We start from the raw sequence: 22,603 nt of genomic DNA, 5'->3' as shown, positions 1-22,603 counted from the left end.
AACGGTCAGATAAGTCAAACTTTAAGAAACTCATTCTTCTTGCTTCCTCCACTTCCGTACCATTGATTAATTAATGTGGAATTCTCTCGCAGCTGCTCTATTCCCATGTTGTTGCAGTATATTAATCACTAACCTCGTATTGTGGATGGATTATCTCAGTTGTTCTCCTGACTGAAGTTTACAGCATCCTGCCATGCGATTGCATTTGTCCCCAACCATTGGATCGAGTGGAAAAAAGTTAGCGTTCATCTTCTAGCTTCACTGTGTTTGTTATGCTAACATAGCTGTGACGCTGGTAATCACGTAGCACATCATTATATACCAGCTAGCCCAACTTCAGTAACCCTAAAAAGCCACTGCTGTTTAGTTTTCGGTCTTCATTTATGTTGGAAGTGATAGCAGAGCTGTACGTTTTAATTTTTTCAGAAATCTCTGTCAGGACATGGTATATCATGTTTAGGTGGAAGCTAGCGAGCTAACTTCCTGCTAACTTTTAACTCCGTTAAATTTAATAAATTCTGTTTTCATGGATGCCTGGATGTTAAACTTAATTGTTACACCTGGTAAAGCAGCAACACTGATCATTTTATTACAGATGAAAGAATTTAGACAGTTTTTAACTTTCAAAGATGCGGCAGTGTTCGTTCGACTTCAGGTCCTGAAGCGGATGGAGTTTTGGACCCTGATTACTCTGCGAGGCTCCTGATTACGGTAGCTCCGACAATCCATCAAGCGGTGCGGCTTCCTATCTTACCAAAGTCGCACTAAAACATTTGCTGACAGATTTTTGTACCACATAAAATCGGTTCGAGGTCAGTAAGCACAACCAGAATTCATACATAAGGAAAATTAAAGGATTTTAAGTGCCTCATAGTGCAGAAAATACCCTATGTCCTAAAACATAACAATAGCAATAATTGACCTAAATAATGGATGACCTCATCTTCCGTATTGTCAAACCTATGACACCATATACCAACTATACATACCTGACCACATCACCACCACCAGGTGGTGCTTTTTGAGTGTTTCCGCCAAGACCGTCTCTCTGGACATGTCGGAAGACACAAACTCTACTGGCGATTACAGTTTTTGGTCTCCTGACCATTCAAACAGAGCCGGGATGTTCAGGAACGTGCTTGAATCTGAAAATCAGCAGGAAATTCCAACAAACTGCAGTCCAGCAGCTCTGGGAAATGTAAGCAATGGATATGATGTATCCATCCAAGAGCACCAACCAAAACTTGTGCTTTCTGATCTTTGGTGACTTTTAATTCAGGTAGGTGGAATTGTTCTCTCTGAGGAAGGAAATGGCATTTCCCTTTTCGTGGCGCTAAAACTTCATACGATGGAGTCTGCTTCCACTTTCAGACAGTGTGCTGAATTTTTGTCATGGGTCATTAATTAACATCAGCCCATCATGCTCAGACCAACCTCACTGAAATAGTGAATTACACCATGAGAAAGTGAATTTAAAAAAAAATAAAAATGTTGACTGGAAATGAGACATGCTGACAGTTTAGTCCCAGGTGGCTGTTATGGTAATGTGCAGGCTTTTTCTGTACCCTGGGAATGGTTTCATCCCACCTTCTGCTCTCAGAGTCAGTTGAATTGTCAGGGCTTTCTTGGCGTGCTGTCATATGATGAGCTCCCACTTTCGCTGCTCTTGCCCGTTACAATGCCCTCGAGTTAGCAGCATTATGCATTCATTAAGGTTCACTGCTCTGAATACAAATCAGACTGATCTGATTTGTGATTAATAAATTCCACTCGGCTGCTCGCAGTGCTTGACCCCACGGTGAAATGAGGAAATAAAGCATTAGCATTTTGTCGCTTATGCTAAGCCATTATCGTTATGTTGCAACTGAAACAGGAAGTTCTGGATCAATAGACATAAATAAATCCCGGTGAATAGGGAGACTCCAGGTCTTACTGCATTTATTTTTGCCTTTTCATCGTGCTGGAAGGTTTTTCTTTTTTTCTGTTTGTTTTAAAGGCACTGCTGAGCAAGTTATTTAGGGAAGCTTGATGCTGCGTTTATATGGGAACCTTTTCTTTGGATTGTCCTTCAACTCAAAGTGCTCTCAAATTACTGAATAGTTTTGGTAGACTTGTGACTTGCACACAGAACCTTTTGGCAGCTGTAGCAGTCCGTCTGTGCAGGTTTCTTCTGTTTGGTCTACGGGGGGAACAGTTCTGCAGTTTTGTACCACAACTCCAATTTTCCTGTACCACAGTCACTATGTGGTGCTGTTAAAACACGCCAGTCTGGTGAAACCTGGAATTTTGAAAAATCGTGCAGGTCCTGAGTGAATAGCAATTTTTAACAAAGTACATGAAAAGGAATAAGTGTACATATCCCAACATACAGTACATTCAAGCATGTTTAGCATGGGTTCAAGCCTGATAATGTAGAGCTTAGTTTGTAATTAATAAAATTAAAAATTTTGGATCTCACTGGAAAAGATCTGCTGATCTGACTCCTGCTAGTTTATAGCAGATTTGTGTTACGTCATACTAGTTGCTGGATGGAAGAAAATGCAAATGTATAAGAGAAATCATAGTTACATAAGCTATTTGTTTTTTGTTTTGTTTTTTTGATAATAAGATGACTATTTTGTTATTAGGAAATCATGAACACCCCTACATGGGCGGGGGTTATATTCACTGTATGCTATCCTTAGCATGGAAACAGTGATGGCAGCCATCAGTCTGTTTGTCTCTCAGGCTTGTAGTTTAATTAGTTTAAATTCTTGTGTGAACAACAGGTTTATTGCTCTTGTTTGCAGCAAATGGGGGGAAAATCCATCAAAATTTCAAGTGGGAGGAAGAGCTGAATGCTGTAACCGCAGGGTGACTCCCATCTGTCAACCTGGCCCTCCACCCTGCCCCCATCCATCCAGCTACACAAGTGTGGTCAACCCCCCCAGCTGACCTACACAATAGAAACATGTCTTTCACTGTGTGGGCTGACTGCTGATTTACACTCGGGCCACTGCACCACACGGTTTTCTTTCACCTCTTATCCATCTTCTGGTCATGATCACATACATTGCTTTTAGTCCCATCGAGCCCTCGCCTCTTCAAAAGCATTTTAGCTGCAGCGCTGCCAAGCACTTGAAGAGATCATCTTACTGCTGAAATGCGTTTAAAACACGAGGTCGGGCTGTATTTTTATTTTTTTATTTCTGGTTCTTCTGTTAAACACGTGGAGGCTAAACAAAGTGACTGTAAATTAGGGCTGCCACGATTAGTCGACTAGTCACGATTACGTCGACTATCAAAATCGTCGACGACTGATTTAATAGTCGACGCGTCATTTGAAGCTTTGTAAGATCCCAAAAGCAGGAATAAGTAGCAGGATTTAAGAGTGTAATAACGGACTGAAACAGAAGATGGCAGCACTGCATGTACAAGGATGCCAGCTGCCGTTAAACCCCGAAGAAGAAGAAACTGTGTCCCAGAATTCATAGCGCGGCCCAGCGCAGTTGTCAACAATGGCGGCAGCTAGTTAGTTTTAATATTACTCTTATTATTCTTTCTGGGTCACAAAATAAACGTTTAACATATTTTCAGGCGAGAATGTAGCTGTGTAAACCTCAAATATCTGCTCAGTTTATCAAGACACCACATATTTTCAAAAGCGCTCCGACGTTTTCGGAGGCGTCTGTTACCCACTAGCTCGATAGCTAGCCGGGGGCCATGAGAGCACCGGACTCCCGGCAGATCGTTTTCAAACCCACCGCCCTACTCAGGTTAAACATATACAAGTCACTTAGATAACTTAAAAATGTTATTGTTTGGCTTTTTTCAGTATTTTATTTGTTCCTGAGTAAATCGGCTGAGTTTATTAAACTCCACCGAAACAATCTGCACATTTAATTAGAATTCAATTAACTATCATCTTGTCTTTATTTTTAGTTAGCACAGACCTTAAACACTTAAAGCTGTAAGCTAATGATAGTTATATAAGAGCAGATGCTGCTGGTGCAATAAGCTGTACTTTTACGTTCAATGGATGATGATCTGATTAGTCGACTAATCGCAAAAATAATCGGTGACTAGTCGACTATCAAAATAATCGTTTGTGGCAGCCCTACTGTAAATCGATCACCGAGGACAGTATTTCAAGAAATGCACAGAGTAATCTGACCGAGTAGAATAGGTGTGATTAGCTTTAGGGGTGGGAATTAGCAATGTAATGATACAAATTATACAAACACTCATTACATGGCAAGCAAGCAGTAATGTTTGTGGCTAAAAATGACGCCAGTGGTGGAGGTCTGAATGAGAGGGTCCATGTTCTAGTCTTTACCACAGTTCTATCACTTTATAACAGCTGTACGAAGAGGCTTGAAATTTTATTCCTGGGGTGTGGCTGCTCTGACTGACAGGTCGATGGACAGCCTGTGTGTGTTTGGCTTCACCTCTGCTTATTCAAGTTACCAAACTTGTGGTGCATTTTTAGCTCAGTTATCTAACGATAACATGGCTTGCATTCATAGACTGTATATAAAGGATGGCTCTAACTAAAGGGTCTGAAAAGTGGAGATGGTGCAAAGTGTCTTACATTTGCATTTTTCCTAAGCAGGCCAGCAGACAACGACTCCTGTGGTTGCAGGAAGGGGTTTGTGTGGATGCCTCCCTGTTTGTTTCTTACATAGCCGAAAATGACACTGTGTTGGATTACACAAATATTTTAAGTCCAGTCTGACTGCAGGATGATCGCGCAATACATCACAGTACACACAAAGGAAAAATTGAGTGTTCATTCACTTCGCTGTGGTGTCAGACTGCGTGTGTCGTCCTTATTGATTAAGCTTGATTAGTTGATAAAGCAGCAAACACAGTTACTGTCTGGACTGAGCGGATGATATTAATCACATTGCTTATCTCCACTTGTTTAGTCTGCTCAGCTTGTTTAAAACCTAAATCATTTATTCTGCCAGTTCCTCTGTGTTTAACCTGCCGCAATTCAAGTTGGATTTAATCAAACGTTTTTGTTTTTAAAAATTAAAAAAGTAGGATCAGTAGAATTTGATTAAGTCCTTCAGAGCTGTGGTCTTATGTCTTTTAAAGGTCACCTGAGTGTTGCCGATTGTCAAAACAGCTACTCGGATGTCGCACACTGCTCAGCACTAATACCCATCAGATGACTGTATGCATCCGTCAGTGGAGTTTGCTCAGAAGCCTCCCGCAGGTGCTCGTGGTAGGCTGGCAGACGTTGGCGTAATCTGGGACACGAAGCTGTTGCCAAGGCCCGCCCAACGGAGCTTTGGAGCCCAGAGCCTTGGTTATGGTTTGTGCAGGTGCCAGGCAGGGAAACAAACAGACGAGGGGCAGGGCACCAGCCACCGTACTGTACGCTTCCTCGAAGAACAGTGAAGCAATCCTCCTAAAATTGCATGAAGTTCTTTTTCTTTAATGCTGACTGTACATGCTGCAGCAGGTAGCTGCAAAAGTCTGTGAATAGTGGATGCAAACATCTGTTTTGTGTTCATCCCTCAAGAAAATGTTCAGGTTAAAGTTATTTATTTGTCTTCTTGGAGATGGTTTCTGACTGGTAAAACACAAGCTTCACGACTAGAACAGTTATGCAGTGTTTAGACCTATTTTTATTGGATCAGGAGAAAATCTGAAAATGTTGCTCGTCAACATTAAATCATGTTTAGTCAACTTGCTGTCTTGTTTGAATTGTTCGGGGAAAAATAAATCAGAAACTTCTCATTTTTTTTCTTTGAAACTGTCATTTTGTGCGTTACTGTTACACTAAAGTAGTTCAAGTTTATTACGTTTATTCACAAGCACATTTTAAAATGAACAAAGTGCTGTGCATGCTGAAGGAAAGACAACTTAACTGTATGATAACAGGGGGAAGAAAATGGGGAAAAACTTCTAACCAGTTTTAAATAAAATGCAAATCAGTCCGTCGAAACGTCAAAAATAAATAGACACGAAGCAATAACTTTGAGGACTCCTCGGCTGCTGTTTTCAACCATCAATTACCCATAAACACACGAGCAGCGAGTGCAGCTCATGCTGTACTGAGTGTGTGATAGTTTATTGATTTGACAGCATTTGATGGTGCTCTAGACGGCACACGACTACAATGCTGCTAAATGCGCGGTGACTTTGCTTTGTTGTCTTATCCATCAGAGCAATCATGAAAACGCAGACAGACATGGAGGATGTCTAGGTAGGTTGTGATGAAGCTGCTCAGCAGGTAAAGGAAGGATATGTCTGATGTTTTTCTTTTTCACCTTTTAGACCTCCTCCTCGGGGGTCATGGCTTTTAGAGTGCAACCAGTTTGTTGTTAAAGTGTGAAATGGACGGGACAAGCTGTGAATCTGCTGTGCTCTCTGAAGACTTCAGGCCTCGTGGATCATCTTGCTCTGTTATCCTCCTTCCATTTAAGCTACATCCAAGTTGTTACAGACTGTATGAGGGTTTGGGCAATTTCGTTTTTTGTTTTTTTTTAAATCGACCTTTTAAAATGTGGGTAAACATTGGTGCTGTGTTAATTTGCAGACTTTGGCTAATCGTGGCACCAGCAGCCATCTGTTCCTGCTGGTTAAAGTCCATGTTGCCTGTTGGGAATTTGGTTACACATTGCTCTGGTGCAGTGCCAGTTTATTCTGACACAGCCTACATTAAACTTCATTTTCACTGAGATGTTGTCAGACCGAGCTGGTTAAACTAGATGTCCAGCAGGTATTCAGACCTGCCCACGACCAGGACAGGGAGTAAAATCAGACTAGCTCACTAGTCTAAAGTCATGAAACAGTCAAACCTGAGTAGTCTAATGGATGAGGTTAAACACTGTCTGTACTAATATGGTGTAAATCAAAGAACCGTTTAAGCCGTTGGTTACATTCGGTTTTAACTGAAGTCTGATCTCAGATTAGTTTGAGTGGGGCTAACGTTAGCCTTCTCTGCTGCTTGGTTAACAGATGCATAGAACACCAACTGATGTGTAATGTATGAGGTCACGGTTTTCTTACTGTAACCCGGGAGGTGAATTTTGTTTCCTGTCTGCCGTGTCTACAGTGAGCAGACATGCTTGCACGAGAGACGAGCGCAGACAGGAACCTTAATCCCTGCATTAATTCCACTGTTGTCAGCACCGCGTTCAAACTTGAAAGTGAAACATGCGTGTTCCTCATCACGACTTGTCAGACTTGTCGTTCAAGCTTTTACAGAAAAGTGACTAAAGTGTTCATTTAGACATAAAATCATCAGTTCTGATGATTTTAAAGGATAAAAGGTGCCTGTTGTGTCTGAGAGTTGTTGTTTTTTTTTTTTGTTTTCTTTTTCTTTTTTCAAACGTGTCTTTATCTCCATCCCACCCTTCTTCATTTCTCTCGCTCCCCTGCGTTCTCCTCATCTCCCCCACCTCCCACCACCTCCCACCACCTCCTTCACCTTCTCCACCTTCTCCACCTTCTCATTAACAGCAGCTGCATTCACAGCTTTTTCATTCTGAATAAAATCAGCTGTTGTGGGATGTGATTTTCATATAATCTGGTGTTTACATGCTCTGACGCAGTTAAATGGACAGAATAACGTCATGTTCACTGCAGCGCTTGTTATTGTGACTCATTTCTTTCATTTTTTTTAAGGTAGAGCTAATGTGCTTCTCTCTCATTTCAGCCTCACTTGTATGGTTACTCATATTGATACGAAGTAGTTTAATTATTAGTGCGTGTTCAACTATGCGCTAAAAGCTCAGACTTTTTAAATTCTTTTTTTTTTTTTTTTATATGTATGATGTCAAGAGTGGATGTCCTCATACCCACCAAACGTTCTGTTTCATTAGGGGCAGCCAATCAGTGAGGGCTGATTATGGAGACTGACTGTAAAGGCAGAGAAGCTAAAAGGGTTTGTTCTAAAAGGCTCAAAATAAGACAAATGAGGAGTATTTTGATTTGTGAATCATGCAAAGCTACTCTTACTGAGTCCAAGAAACCCCCTGGAAATATACACCAAAGGTCCACTTCAAGGGTTTGTAATAAAAGTCAGAGTAATTTTAGTCTAGTTTTTAGACTACCACACTAGTTTCTTTACATTTTTAATATGTTTTGGACCTGTTCGCTCTTTATTATTTTTGTTTAAATTTTGTATCGATATTTCTTTTCCTTCATACAGCCGTAGCCAGCGTCCTGACAGAGACGTGTTAGAGACTGTTGATGTAATGTGGTGCTGACTGGATGGGATAATGGAACACACACACACACACACACACACACACACACACACACACACACACACACACACACACACACACACACACACACACACACACACACACACACACACACAGGAATAGCTGCACTCTGAGGTGACTTGCCTTGCTTAAGGAGCCAGCCTCCTTTCCTCCTCACTCTCTCTCCCTCCTTCATCTTCCCATCCTCTCTGTTTTCCTCTGCAGTGTTGGTCCTGCCCAGTGGGGAGACAGTCTACTTTCTCCCGCTCGCTCTTCCCCTTTGTATTTCCATTTTACTATCTGCTGTTTTTGCTGCACTCTTGTCTATTTCTGGCTCCTGCTTTTTCTGGTTTCCTCACTCTCTGTCTCTCTCCTGGGACTTGTCTCGATCTCCCACTTGTTGGGCTGGCTGCTTTCTCGTCTGTACCACGTTCACAGCTCATCCTCATTTTCTCCCCGTCACACCCTGTCTCCAGCTCCTTGCGCCCTCCTCCCCTTCGGCATCTTCTCTCCTGACGTTTTTTTCTTTTCTTTTTCCCCACATCCATTTCTTTGTCTTAATGATTGACTCTCGAGTATCCTCCACCACCCTCTTCCTGTCTCCATCTTCTATTCTCCACCTTTTTGTGACTGCATTTTCTTCTTTTTCTTTTTGCTACTCATTTCCCTGCTGATATACAGTACAGTGCTGTCTTGCGGCTCTTAGTGCTCCTTGTTGGGTTTTTTTTTTGTTTCATCTCTCAAATTACACAGCAAGGAGATTGCTCTATAATAGATACTGTGCTATTAGTCCTTCTGTCGATCCCCTGTGGTCTTCATCGGTAAAAGGATTTGTGCCTTCTCTGTTTTTAATAGAGCCGTGCACCCTTCCTGTGTCCAAATCAATAGGCTTCAGCTAGGCTGTCCTGCAGCAGCAAGAAGGGTTATCAGGGTGTGAGGATTTATTGGTGATGCAGTTTATTGCCTTATAAACAAAACTGCAAAGACTAATCATTGATCTGTTTTTTTTTTTTTTTTGCTTCATCACTTTTAAATAAACTCAGGATTACTGTATTTACTTTATTTTAAGATCACCATCCTTGCAGAATCAGTGTCTGATGTGAGAACCTCATTGTGCAGCATCAGACAGCCAATCACAAAGCTGTGACAGCAGTTCTTCAGACTAGTGTGAGAGCGAGAGGCTTTAATGTGTACAAACCAACCCACACAAGTTCAAAGGGTCTCCTAACGGTATTGTAATTAGTGCTGAATTAGTAGCAGCCTGTGTAGTGTTTAGCAGTTAGTTGGTGTGTATCACAGTTATTATTAGAATTCTTTTCATAGCCCCTTTACATACGCCAGCTGTCAAGTTAATGTCTGCAGAGCTGTTTTAACTTTTAACACATTCGCAAAGTTATTATAAGCCTCATTCACGCACAATCGCATGCATTCATACAAGCCTAAGATTCACATACCCACACTCTGATGGATGCATCAGGGGCAACTCGGGGTTCAGCATCTTACCCAAGGATACTTCGACATGGGGATTAAACTATCAACCTTTTGATTAGTAGACAACGTGGTGGAGCAGGACATTAGCTAATGCTATGTCTGTGGCTACTTCATTAGGAGGACATCACAAAATATTTACATAAATGTAAAATGAGTGGAAATTTATCATAATGTTTTTTCTGAGTCCTATGAGATTTTAATCAGTGGCGTTGATGAAAATGAAACCAGTGATCCCACGCTGACTCATCGTGTCATTATGTTTAGATGCTTAATAGAGACGCGCTTGGCAGAAGAACTGGCAAACTGTGTCAAAGATTAAGGTACTTTGTCTTTGCTGAAAGATAAAAACAAATAGAATTTGGTGACTGTTATAACAGCACAGAATGAAATTGGCTTTTAAAAGACACAAAAATGGTAGGAAAACTGTCAGTGTAACGCAATGGTTACAGTCACAAAACCGTAGTGTATACAAACATTGGCTTGTTGTTATGGCAACAGGTTTGATGATCAGTAAATCATTGGGATCACAGTAATCTGTAAGTCATTGGGAACCAAAGTTGTAATTGAAGGTGAAAACAGATTAAATGCTCAGCCCTAATTATGAACATAAACCATCAGGCTCTGAAAAGATGCTACAAACAACATCTAAAATGTTTTATATGACCCTGTTTCCTTTGAGACGGTTACATCAGTCGCTTCTACACCACACATATCTGATCCAGAGGCTGTTCACATTAACTCAACACGGACACGTTTCAGTTTTATCCATAATCAGCTTCAGCAGACCTACAGTGCAGAGTCTGACATTGTTCCATTCTACTGTGAAGTCTTAATTAATTACTAATTAATTAATAAATTATATACACTAACGATCAGTTTTTGAAAGTGGACAAATGCTGTTGGTGCACTGTTAAATGCAACAAGTGAGAAAAGACTGCAGCACCACTCAAAGACTGACTGTGATGAGTCAGCTCAACATCATGAAACTACTCACAACACAGCTCGTGTTTTTATGCATTTAATTTTTGATTGAATTGTAAAACTTTTGATATATGAGCTAATTTAGCTTTTGATTCAGCTACTGCATGGGGCGAAGCTCTGCCCGTGCATGTAGGTCTGTTATTATCAGGGCGACCTGCTTAGCAAAGTCATTTAAGTATTTTTGAGTCACAAATAAATAAAACTTTCAATACATTTTTTTTTTTTTTTTTTTAATTAGCTTGCACATGTAATTTACATCGTCCTGACGGACCTACTGTACATTTGCATCTGAGTGTACTGGCTTTACCTGAAACGTTTTTAACTTGCATGGATGTGGATTTGCATCAGTTCACCTCTTTAGTTCACGTCGTGTTTGATGTGAACGAGCTTAGTCTTTCTCAATGGTCATCCCAACCTTTACGTGAGGTTTTGGTGTATCTGGTTTGTTTGATACTTGGATGTCTACATGATTGAGAAAAGTTAATACCTCTTCTGGACTTCTGAAATCTTGCTGCTCACAAATAGTCCAGCATGCAGTGAGGTAATAATCCCATTGAGATTCCACATAGGGATTTTGATTACGAGCCATAATATTTTAAGCATCCAAAGCAGACTCCCCCTCACCCCCCCTCACCCCCCGGAAAAGTCGCGGAAAAGAACTACCGTGCCCACAGTCCTAAATTGAAACCACATCTGTGATTGGTGGAAGTCTCTGTTACCATGGAAATGTTTCTACCTGTGAAGACAGGTAGCTTAATAAACGGTAAACTTCAGAAATGGCGAGAGTGGTGATTGCTGTAGAGCATGAAGCACTGTGCTACATTGATAACAAGGATAAAATATATACAAAAAAATTATACAACAACGGGATGATTAATAGGTTCAAATTCAAGAAGTTCATCCAGAGTGAGTGTCTGCGTATGTCTAGAATTGCAATGCATTCTGGGATGAGCAGTTTTTAACTGTGGAAAAAAAAAAAAAAAGTAGTTCTTCACACAGTCTTGTACCTTGTACCTATCTAGCTCAGAACAAGCAGGAACTATGAAATGTGAACCTATAGTAGCTCTGCAACAGATTACCTGAATTGTAGAACTTGGCTTACTCAGTTACTGAGTATGCTAACACACTGCTTTTAAACCAGTTTCAGCCAACTCTTTGTGCACTTACAAATCATTGAAGTCATTCACATAAAAACAACTCGGCAGCCACCCAGAGCGCAGTTCTCACAGGATCCACGAAACCCAGAAGGCCTCACTTGCTCTTTTACAGTTTGTTTGTCTCTTCTTTCAAAACTGCAAATTACTTTTTTCGATTTTTCTCCCAAACGCCACTGAGCTGAAGCATAGTTTGCCTGTGGCTGAAGGCGGAGGTGCAGGATGTAGCTGTGCTACGTCGCACCTTCATTATCACAGATTTTTAGCAGCATCTGTGGGTGGAATTTCACCTTCTGGCTTCATATTCAGTGAAGTTAGCCGTGTGTGGAGAGAAATGTTACCTGTTACTACTGAATGCGCCCGTGTTTGTGGCTCGGGTGTCTTCTTTGTATGGACAACAGAGTGAAGGAGAAGTGAGCCCGGTATAGAAAGCTGTCTGTCAGAGAGCAGGCGTGGCCCCCAAGCTGCAGTTCTCTGCAGCATCCATCTTCCTCTCCATCTTTGTGCCGCACCTGAATAATGACTCGTGCAAATCAGGCTGGAAAATCAAAGCCTCCATCGATTCTTGTTATCAATCTGGCCACTTCTGCCCTAAAAGCATGGATGAAGAGACAACCAAGGTTGCTGCTCTTCTTTTTTCCGAGGCAAGTACCACACACAAACATTTTTTATTTATTTATTTATTTTTTCCCTTTTTGTTGTCGGAGTCTGTGCCCACCACCTCATCATACCGCCTCCCTCCTCCTCATCTCTATATGAGCCATAGCAACAGTCAAGTGCTTTGCTGTGACCCATCGGTGTAGCAGGGTAATCAGCCGTGTGTGTGTGCATGTGTGTGTGTGTGTTACCGGTAATGTCAAGAGATATGCGATTCACTCAGCGTGTCAGTCCAGTTTTAATTAGTGCGCATGTGTGTGTGAACCTGTGGCTTTGGAAGAAATGCATAAATCACCACAGCAGCAGTGGTGCAGAGACACAGCTTTGATTTCAAGGTGCCTCGAGGAGTTGTGTGCATCATGTGAGTAACGAGGAGGAACCTTCCTCCTTCATCTGCTTTCAGATTCAGATTTCACAAAGTCACAGCGCTGCCTCATTTTAATTTGACCTCCAAACAAACCTTAAAGCTGTCAAACTCTTTCTGCTCCTTAAGGAGATATCATCGCTTCACTGCTAATGTGGAGGATTTCTTTAAGGTTTTTTTTTTTTTTTTTTTGTTCGTTTGTTTGTTTTTTGTGCTAAATTAATGCTCACCAGATTGCTCTGCAGAAAAATCAGATGTGAGAGTAAATTCACAAACCTGAGCAAATTGTGCTTAAAACTTAAAAGTTGTCTTTTACTTTTTTGCGAACATCAGTATTTCTGCAAGGGTCACGTTTTTCTATCAACATCCAAGTTTAATAATGTTGTTTTTCAAGCTACTGTGCACTGGAATCATCTTAATTCTGCATCATTAGTTTAGTAGCTGTGACCTTTCATTAGTACTTGGCTTCTGACTTATTTTAAGGTCAAGGTCAAGTTTATTTATATAGCACATTTCAAACAGCGATTGTGATTTAAATTGCTCCAGTGTTTGTGCAGATCTAATATTTAGGGGGAGACTATTCCGAAGTCTGGGACCTGCCACGGAGAAGGCTCTATCACCACGAGATTTGAGATTAGTCTGTGGGATAGACAGCATCAATTTTGAGCTAGACTTCATGGTTTTTCCTGGAGCATAAGCAGAGAGGAGCTCAGACAGGTAAGGAGGGGCTCGGGCGTTAAGTGACTTAAAAACAAAAAGTAAAAGTTTAAATTGTAGGAGACAGGAAGCCAGTGTAAAGAAGCTAAAAGCATTTTGGACCATCTGAAGACGATGGATGATGGCCTGGTCTAGACCAAAATACAATGAATTGCAGTAGTCCAATCTGCAAGTAAGGAAAAGGTGAATAACACGTTCAAAGACGTTAGCCGGGAGGTATGGCTTTACCTTGGCTAGCTGTCTTAACTGAAAGAAGCAGGACTGAACTACTGCACTCACCTGCTTATTCAATTTAAAAGAACCATCAATGTAGACACCGAGGTTTTTTACATGTGTTTTACAATAGGAGGAAAGGGGGCCCAGAGTGCTATCGATGTGATTGAAGTTGCCAAAAATGACAACTTCAGTTTTATTTTCATTTAGCTTCACTATTTATCACACAGATACATAACACACAAACTCCTCTGATTCCACTGATTTCAGTTTCTGCTGTTAGTCTGAGCAGTGACGTCCTGACCTTTCCTGCGGGACACTGATGCGATCCCAAGCTCTCTGAGAGACAAAGTCCTTCCATCGTGTTTTGGCTCTGTCCCCAGATCCCCTCCAGGACACACCCAAAACACCTCATCTACTGGCCCCAGTAGCTGTGTTGTTAGGGGTTGCTTGGTCTATGTAGGGTTTTCCAAGGAAAGGTAAGGGGCTAGGCCAGGTATGGCTCAAATAACTGTGAAGACAAAATCTAGATACTTGGAGCGGGGATACCAGGCTGTCCAGTGTTTACTGTATATGATTCTCCTCGTCTTTTCTCTTTCTCTGTCCTCGCTGTTTTGCCCCTTCCCCTACCTCCCTTTAAGTCTTTCTCTTTCTTACACACATGGTAAAAGAGAGTAAGTAATGCAAAGGTCAACCAAGACACTGCTGGATGAAACAAGAGCACTTAAGATCAGCCAAAAAAAGGTTAAATCAAGGGTAAGACAAAACTGGGTGCATGTAGCTCATTGGTGGTTAAAGCAGCTTCTACCAGAGCTGTAAGCCCAGGCGATCCTCTCTGCTGAGAGATAACAGTATCAGGAGGGGAAAATGTTTTTGCTTTATCACTTTTGTAACGCGTTGCTCGATGGGATGGCAGCGCCGTCCCTCCTCCTCAACTTCACCTCTTCCTGGAGAGTCGTCGCTACCACCGCGGGGGCATGCAGCTCCCTAGCAGAATTAAGGAACAGAGTGTAAATGACATAATCCAGTTACAAGGTGTACGGTGGATTAAAATTACAGTTACACATGTTAAGTGGATTATACTTTGATACCAACAGGACACTTTTAACAGCTGCCTGACCAGCGCGTTCGCACTCGGTGGTTATGTTTCTGTACCTGTGCTTTAAACGCAGCGTTTCTGACTACAGCAGCGCACTGCAGCACAAAGCACTGAAAGAATATTAATGAAGAAGAGCTGCATTTGTGGGTCTGTCCAAAAAAAGCTCTTCTCTTGGCTAAAAGCTTCTGATAAGTAGGGACAGAAGTTGGTGTGTGTACATGCTCTAATCCTGAGCTGCAGAGAAATGAGGAGATGACAAGCTGATGTTTAATCGAGTACAAGGGAACATGGCGACCCATCGATTATATCCCCTCCACACAGTCACACACACACTCAGTGGCTCCTCTCCCAGAAACCAGAGGAGTTGGGTTACAGTGTAAGATAAAGCTGAAGAGCTGGTGTGTGTGTGTGTGTGTGTGTGTGTGTGTGTGTGTGTGTGTGTGCTTGCAGGCGCTTTTCATACTGTCCTCAACAGGATGTTTGGGCATCTTTACTCATACAAACTGCAGCCATACAGTCTTCACTGTTATCTCCAGCACCTTCTTGTTGCTGTGCTCATTTCTAGTCCAACTCTTTGCAGTAAAATGAAAAATGTATTTCCAAACATTGAAGAGTTGTGTGCTGATTGTCCTGATGCAGAGTTTAGCCCTGTTTCTGAATCTCTGCTGTGCAGGCATAAAATGACCCAGAAGGTCCACACTTATCAGAAACGTTTAACATTATTGAAATGCTTGAATTTTCCTTTAGGTCAAGAGAGATGCATAATACTAAATAATAATGTAGTTGAGCTCGTTGTCACATGTATAGTAAGTTTAGGAGCCGGGAAAGCCTGGTACCATTTAGTTCCTCGTTTAACTAATTATTGTTTTAATTGGCTGAAATTATCTTTCAGCCAATTAAAACATGCTGCTATGCTTTACTGTGGAATGTATTACTTTTTTTTTTTTTCCCCCATTTTTATTTTATTTGGGCAGCACAGTGGTCCTGTGGGGTCCTGGGTTCTAGTCAGCCGGCTGTATTCCCTGTTCTCCCTGTAGATGTGTGGGTTCTCTGCAGGTACTCGAGCTTCCTCTCAGTCCAAAGACAGGAGTGATGTTTTGTTAATTAGTGACTCTGGCTGCAGGTGTGAGTGGCCTTCTCTCTGTGTTAGCCCAACAGTGGCGACCTGTCCAGGGTCTGGCCTCGCTATGACCCTGAAGTGGATAAGCAGTTAACAAACTAAATGGATGGATTGTGTTGATTAGTATTCTGATCAGTCAGCTCATCAGCTGATTGTTTCAGCTCTAATAATAGCAGTATTACCTGCTTACCTACACATGAGTCTGATATAAGTATATATTCCTGTTTTTCTCCATCCCCATTAGAGCAGGGCAATATGACCCAAAATATTTATCACGATATACATTTGAAAATTTGCGATAACGATATAACTGACGATATAATTGACACTAGACAAAATTCTTTACAACTCAACTTTATTAGTGCAAACAAAAAAACCATCAATGTATTTGCACTTAATGCACTTTAAAAAAGCTGCTTGTTTAAAGTTATATAAAAATTCAACAGTGCAAATGCAAATTCGTTGCTGACAGTTTAACCAAAAGGCATTTCCAGTGGCAATTGGCCGACATATCCTCAGCATAACCATGTATAATATCCACAAAACTTACAAAGAGGTTATACACACACAACACGGTAATATTATGTTGAAGCACAGTACGTATCACTCCGCGAGGCGCCTGCCTACGATAGCCGTAATGCTCCAACAATCCGGGTTCGTAGCTTAGCAAAGTCGCACTAAAACATTTGACAGATTTTCAAGCGCCGTGTACCACATAAATCGTTTCGAGGTCAGTAAACACAACCAGAATTCATACAAGGCACACGGGATTATAAGGGGCACTGTCAATTTTCAGAAAAATCAAAGGATTGATCTAAGTGTGCCGTATTTTCAAAAAAACACTGCAATAACGACGGCCCGCTAGCATGCTCTACCAAAAATAGTGCTTTGTTGTGTGTCTGACGGACGAAAGCCAAACCAGTTCCACACCACACAAGTTGCAGCATTTTTACAAACCAATTCTGGTTCATCCGTTTCAGTTAACGATCAACTTTCGCTCTTCTTATTCTCATTTTATTCGATTTCTACTCTCTCCTCTACTTCCATCTGCGTCTGTCCAAACTCTGGTTTTTTGGTTCGCTGCCACTTCTCTTCCTGCCAGTAAAGCCATCTTTTCCACTCGCCTATAGTGAAAATAGGCCCTCCCACAGGTCACCTTTTTACAGCAGGGGTTTTCAAAGTTTTCATCACTGAGTGCCAGTTTGGGAGCCAGCACCTGATTGAGTGCTGCATAGGAATGTTAAACTCTGTTGCGAGGGTGGTGGTATTTAGTGCTGGTGTTTCTTCATTTCATTCAGTCACTTTTCTCGCTTGTATGTTTTTGGACACACGGTTTAGTTGTCTAGGAACAGAGGAGGTGGTTGTCTTGAAATTAGTTGCTCATCCTGTCCATGCCTATCGTTATCCAGGGTAACTCCCGCCTTTCATTAAGGCTGTAAAATTAAAAAATGAGGCTACAAGATGGCAGCGATCAAACTGAGGACCTAACAAATGCAAAGTGAATTTGCTTTAAGCCTGAAATTCACTTTTTTATTTTCACGCAGCTCATTGTTGTTGTTTAGAGCTTCTTCATTCAGGTGAACGACTTCATGAAAGTCCGATTTTTATCACAGCAGTGTACCGTTCAGAGTTCACCTCTCATAACGCTCGGTTAACATTTACATGAGCTGTACTATTTGTGTGTCTCTGTGAATTGTGTGTCATCTTTAGAGTTTAAAAGAAGGCAAATAGGCTTTTTTAGGTTTATTTGAAGATGTTTCACCTCTCAAGATGCTTCTTTGGGTCTAGAACTGATGGAAAGTCCCAGGTAATGAACCCCTTGTGGGGGCTGTGTTATCCTTGTTCCTTTCAAGGGTGGTTCAGTGTATTTCGTCCTAAAGGAGAATGAAAGAAGCACTCAAACACCTTCTTTTCATATTTAGAGAATCTGAAGAGCTACTTCTGGGTCACTTCCCCCATTTAGAGTCCTGTGTCTTCAGCAACGGTCCACGTCTTACAGTCTCACGTTGGTGCACTTTTGTGTTTCTGCCCTGACTGGACTCTTAACACCTAATGTAGCAATCTGAGGCATTAAAACCTCGCTCTTGCACATTTTGGTGATTTTGGACCCTGAACGTTTTCCCCCCTCAGCCGTAAAAGTCTGATGGGGTATTGTTTTGACCCTGCCGGGCACGCAAGCGACATGATCACATTCACAAACTTGTGAATGTGATCACAAAGTCACATTCACAATCACAGATCACAGAGTCGAGGTGTCACATTCACAAGTTTGTGAATGTGACACCTCGACTCTACTAAAAATCTCAAATAAGTTTGAGTCTCAGTGACCTTGACCTCAAGGTTAGAAGTCAAAGGTCAAGTTTTCTAAAAATCTTATGAATGTGAAAACTTCAGAACACAGTCACGTAGCATTTTGAAATTCATGCTGTAGGTGTCTCTACTAGGAGGCTAAAGGGTACTACTGGTCACCGCCAGTATTTTTGTAGATGAATTTTTGGTAACAGCAGGTGGTGTTTTTGTCCTCTCGGGTGTAGTGCGTGGTGTTTATGCACAAACTGAACAGCGCCTGCCTCCGTGGGATTCAAAGTTTTGTTTTTGTTTATTTTTGCAGTTTGTTCCATGTAAAGGCATCAACAGCCCAACAACAACTGAGTTAGCTAGCATTATACCATTTAGTCAAGCATAACTACTGGCACTATGGAGGTAACAAAAATACTTCTAATTGTGATTATTCTACTTTTAATGATTAAAAGTAGAGTAAACTTAACATTTAAGTACAGTAAAGCAGCGGTCCCCAACCCCCGGGCCTCGGACCGGTACCGGTCCATGAGTCGTTTGGTACCGGGTCGCGAGAGTTGAGGCTCAGGTGTGAAATGTATGAGTTTCAGGGTTTTTATCGGTTTTCAGCGTTATTTTGTTATTGTTTTGATCATTAACTCGGTTTTCCTGGGTCTTTTCACGTGTGTTATGAATAAATCTTCTTTTTTTCGGTACCGGTACTAGTTTTATTTTGTTGTATTTCTCCGTGACACATTAAAGGCCGGTCCATGAAAATATTGTCGGGCATAAACCGGTCCGTGGTGCAAAAAAGGTTGGAGACCGCTGCAGTAAAGCGTTTTACCGTATCTGTCAAATAAGAAATTAAAGGAATTTCCCAAGTTTGGGATAAATGAATCGTATCTTAAAGGAAGCGGTATACATATGAAAAGCACAAATACAGGGAGTGCAGAATTATTAGGCAAGTTGTATTTTTGAGGAATAATTTTATTATTGAACAACAACCATGTTCTCAATGAACCCAAAAAACTCATTAATATCAAAGCTGAATGTTTTTGGAAGTAGTTTTTAGTTTGTTTTTAGTTTTAGCTATTTTAGGGGGATATCTGTGTGTGCAGGTGACTATTACTGTGCATAATTATTAGGCAACTTAACAAAAAACAAATATATACCCATTTCAATTATTGATTTTTACCAGTGAAACCAATATAACATCTCCACATTCACAAATATACATTTCTGACATTCAAAAACAAAACAAATCAGCGACCAACATAGCCACCTTTCTTTGCAAGGACACTCAAAAGCCTGCCATCCATGGATTCTGTCAGTGTTTTGATCTGTTCACCATCAACATTGCGTGCAGCAGCAACCACAGCCTCCCAGACACTGTTCAGAGAGGTGTACTGTTTTCCCTCCTTGTAAATCTCACATTTGATGATGGACCACAGGTTCTCAATGGGGTTCAGATCAGGTGAACAAGGAGGCCATGTCATTAGTTTTTCTTCTTTTATACCCTTTCTTGCCAGCCACGCTGTGGAGTACTTGGATGCGTGTGATGGAGCATTGTCCTGCATGAAAATCATGTTTTTCTTGAAGGATGCAGACTTCTTCCTGTACCACTGCTTGAAGAAGGTGTCTTCCAGAAACTGGCAGTAGGACTGGGAGTTGAGCTTGACTCCATCCTCAACCCGAAAAGGCCCCACAAGCTCATCTTTGCTGATACCAGCCCAAACCAGTACTCCACCTCCACCTTGCTGGCGTCTGAGTTGGACTGGCGCTCTCTGCCCTTTACCAATCCAGCCACGGGCCCATCCATCTGGCCCATCAAGACTCACTCTCATTTCATCAGTCCATAAAACCTTAGAAAAACCAGTCTTGAGATATTTCTTGGCCCAGTCTTGACGTTTCAGCTTGTGTGTCTTGTTCAGTGGTGGTCGTCTTTCAGCCTTTCTTACCTTGGCCATGTCTCTGAGTATTGCACACCTTGTGCTTTTGGGCACTCCAGTGATGTTGCAGCTCTGAAATATGGCCAAACTGGTGGCAAGTGGCATCTTGGCAGCTGCACGCTTGACTTTTCTCAGTTCATGGGCAGTTATTTTGCGCCTTGGTTTTTCCACACGCTTCTTGCGACCCTGTTGACTATTTTGAATGAAACGCTTGATTGTTCGATGATCACGCTTCAGAAGCTTTGCAATTTTGAGACTGCTGCATCCCTCTGCAAGATATCTCACTATTTTTGACTTTTCTGAGCCTGTCAAGTCCTTCTTTTGACCCATTTTGCCAAAGGAAAGGACGTTGCCTAATAATTATGCACACCTGATATAGGGTGTTGATGTCATTAGACCACACCCCTTCTCATTACAGAGATGCACATCACCTAATATGCTTAATTGGTAGTAGGCTTTCGAGCTACACAGCTTGGAGTAAGACAACATGCATGAAGAGGATGATGTGGACAAAATACTCATTTGCCTAATAATTCTGCACTCCCTGTATGACCTTGAACTAAACTAGCTGTTCACTGGTGTTTCATCTGTTTCATGTATGAACCCATGAAGTCCTGCATGCTGTGGTTTAAAGGTGAAGGAAATGCACAGCAAGGATGTGAGCCGGAGTTGTTTTTGGTGTTTGTTTGTTTTTTTGTTTTTTTGTTTTTTTTTTAAAGGAGAAACCAAGATATCCATATAAGTGAAATAAAATCCACAGTAAAGGGCAGGGTCTATTCCTTTATCAAGGAGAAAAACTGCGATGTACAGTTGAAATGAAGACATCATTAAGACATCTCAGGGGTTAAATACGCAGCAAAACTTCTTTACATGGGCAGAAAGGGCAGTCCTCAGTAGTCCAGGCCACTTCAGCTCATGTTGCCCATGATGTCAAATTAATTTGACATCCTTTATGTAGTTTGTGTACATGATCTAGTCATATTTGGAGATCAGGCCAGCAGTTAATGGATTTTTAAAAACGTTTTAAAACGTATCCTCTCTAAAGAAAAACCCATGTGTGAACAGAGAAGGTGTATATCTATCATGGAAACTGAATTTGGACGCGGGCTGTAAATCAGTCTGATAACGGGGAGCTCACACTCCTGGTAGAACATGAGGAGTGCGTTTTATGCCGTTTACCTGCTGATCGTTTTTTAATGTTGTTCTCTAAGCATTAATTATAAACCATCTGTGTGTTGGCATCCAAAAAGCATTGAAACTCTCTATAGCTGCTGCTCAGCCATTGTTCATTACAGCAGGCATGTTTTTGTTTAGTTTTTTAATTAATTTACTGCAGGCCTGTTTTCAGTCTGGATTCCTGCGCACAGGCATGGCGTGACAGCAGAATTCAGTTCACAGGAACAATGTTTCCCTCTGAGAGTTGATCCGATGCCAAGTTTAGTCCAACAGCTTCTATTTTCTGCCCTCTCCGATCGCTGCAAGCTGTGACTTTGTCCGCCCCTCAGACTATCCACAAACCATTTCAGTTTTACTGGATCTGTATTCTTTTATTTCAGTGTTTTGATTAGCAATTGAAAGTGAAATTGTGTTTGCTGACTCGTCCGGTGCTGAATAAACACTCCTGCTGGCCGGCTCAGTGAAATGCGTCTCTTTGTTTGGACAGCAGAGTCGTTTATCTGCTCTCAGAGGGCGTTGCAGCTCTGCTGAGTGGTCGTGTGGGTGAGGACGGGATGCCCGTGTGACAAATTGCATAAGTAGCGCTCTTATGGTCCGAGTGCGAATAGATTTCATTGCTGGTTAATTTCCAGCTCTGTGTCCAGGCTCCATTAGAGTTATTGATGTGCAGCGTTCTCCTCTGCTGTAAGGGTTATTATAAGAAGATGATGATCCAATTTCAGTGTCACACACTCAGCAGCTTCTGTGAGCATTGAGATGTCTTAACCATGAAGTCACTCAGCTGCGTTAGCCACCATTTTCTCAAACCGTTTGCTCTTTCTCTTGCAGTTAAAACTTGAAGATCGATCGATCGTCATCAGAGACTTCGTGCGAAGAAACAACTCTAATGTGAGTGCGGCCCTCCGCCTGTTTGGAACTCTTTCACCTTCTCTCTGTCTGCGCCGCTCTCTCGTTTTCCCTCTGACAGTCACGTCACTGTTCATCACTCTGTTTCATTTGCTGCATCAGGCATGACTCGAATATTACTGCAGGTCTGCTCGTGTAGAGGACTGAAAGGAGACTCTTACCTCGTGTAACACGCAGTCTGAATACAAATGAAACATTAAGCTCTGAGGTTTTCTTCACAGTGCGAGGTCTTGTGCATGCAAAAAACTCCTAAAAGGTCTGAGGTGCTAACAGGCTGATGTGCGTCTCTGTTGTG

General features: G+C 41.7%; 1 protein-coding gene across 1 annotated transcript in view; it reads left to right on the top strand.

Annotated features, from left to right (window-relative positions):
- ube2o (ubiquitin-conjugating enzyme E2O) overlaps positions 1 to 22,603 on the top strand; it is a 45,069-nt gene that overhangs the window by 5,274 nt on the left and 17,192 nt on the right. Inside the window, exon 2 of the mRNA XM_085354971.1 lies at positions 22,231 to 22,290. Coding sequence (XP_085211097.1) covers positions 22,231 to 22,290 — 60 coding nt within the window. The remainder of the gene's footprint in view (positions 1 to 22,230; positions 22,291 to 22,603) is intronic.

This window comes from Diplotaxodon limnothrissa, linkage group LG6 (assembly GCF_057381915.1).
Source record: "Diplotaxodon limnothrissa isolate DT_005_m linkage group LG6, D_limnothrissa_male_GT1.1, whole genome shotgun sequence".
Taxonomy (NCBI): Eukaryota; Metazoa; Chordata; class Actinopteri; order Cichliformes; family Cichlidae; genus Diplotaxodon; species Diplotaxodon limnothrissa.
This window is presented reverse-complemented; position numbering and strand designations above follow the sequence as displayed.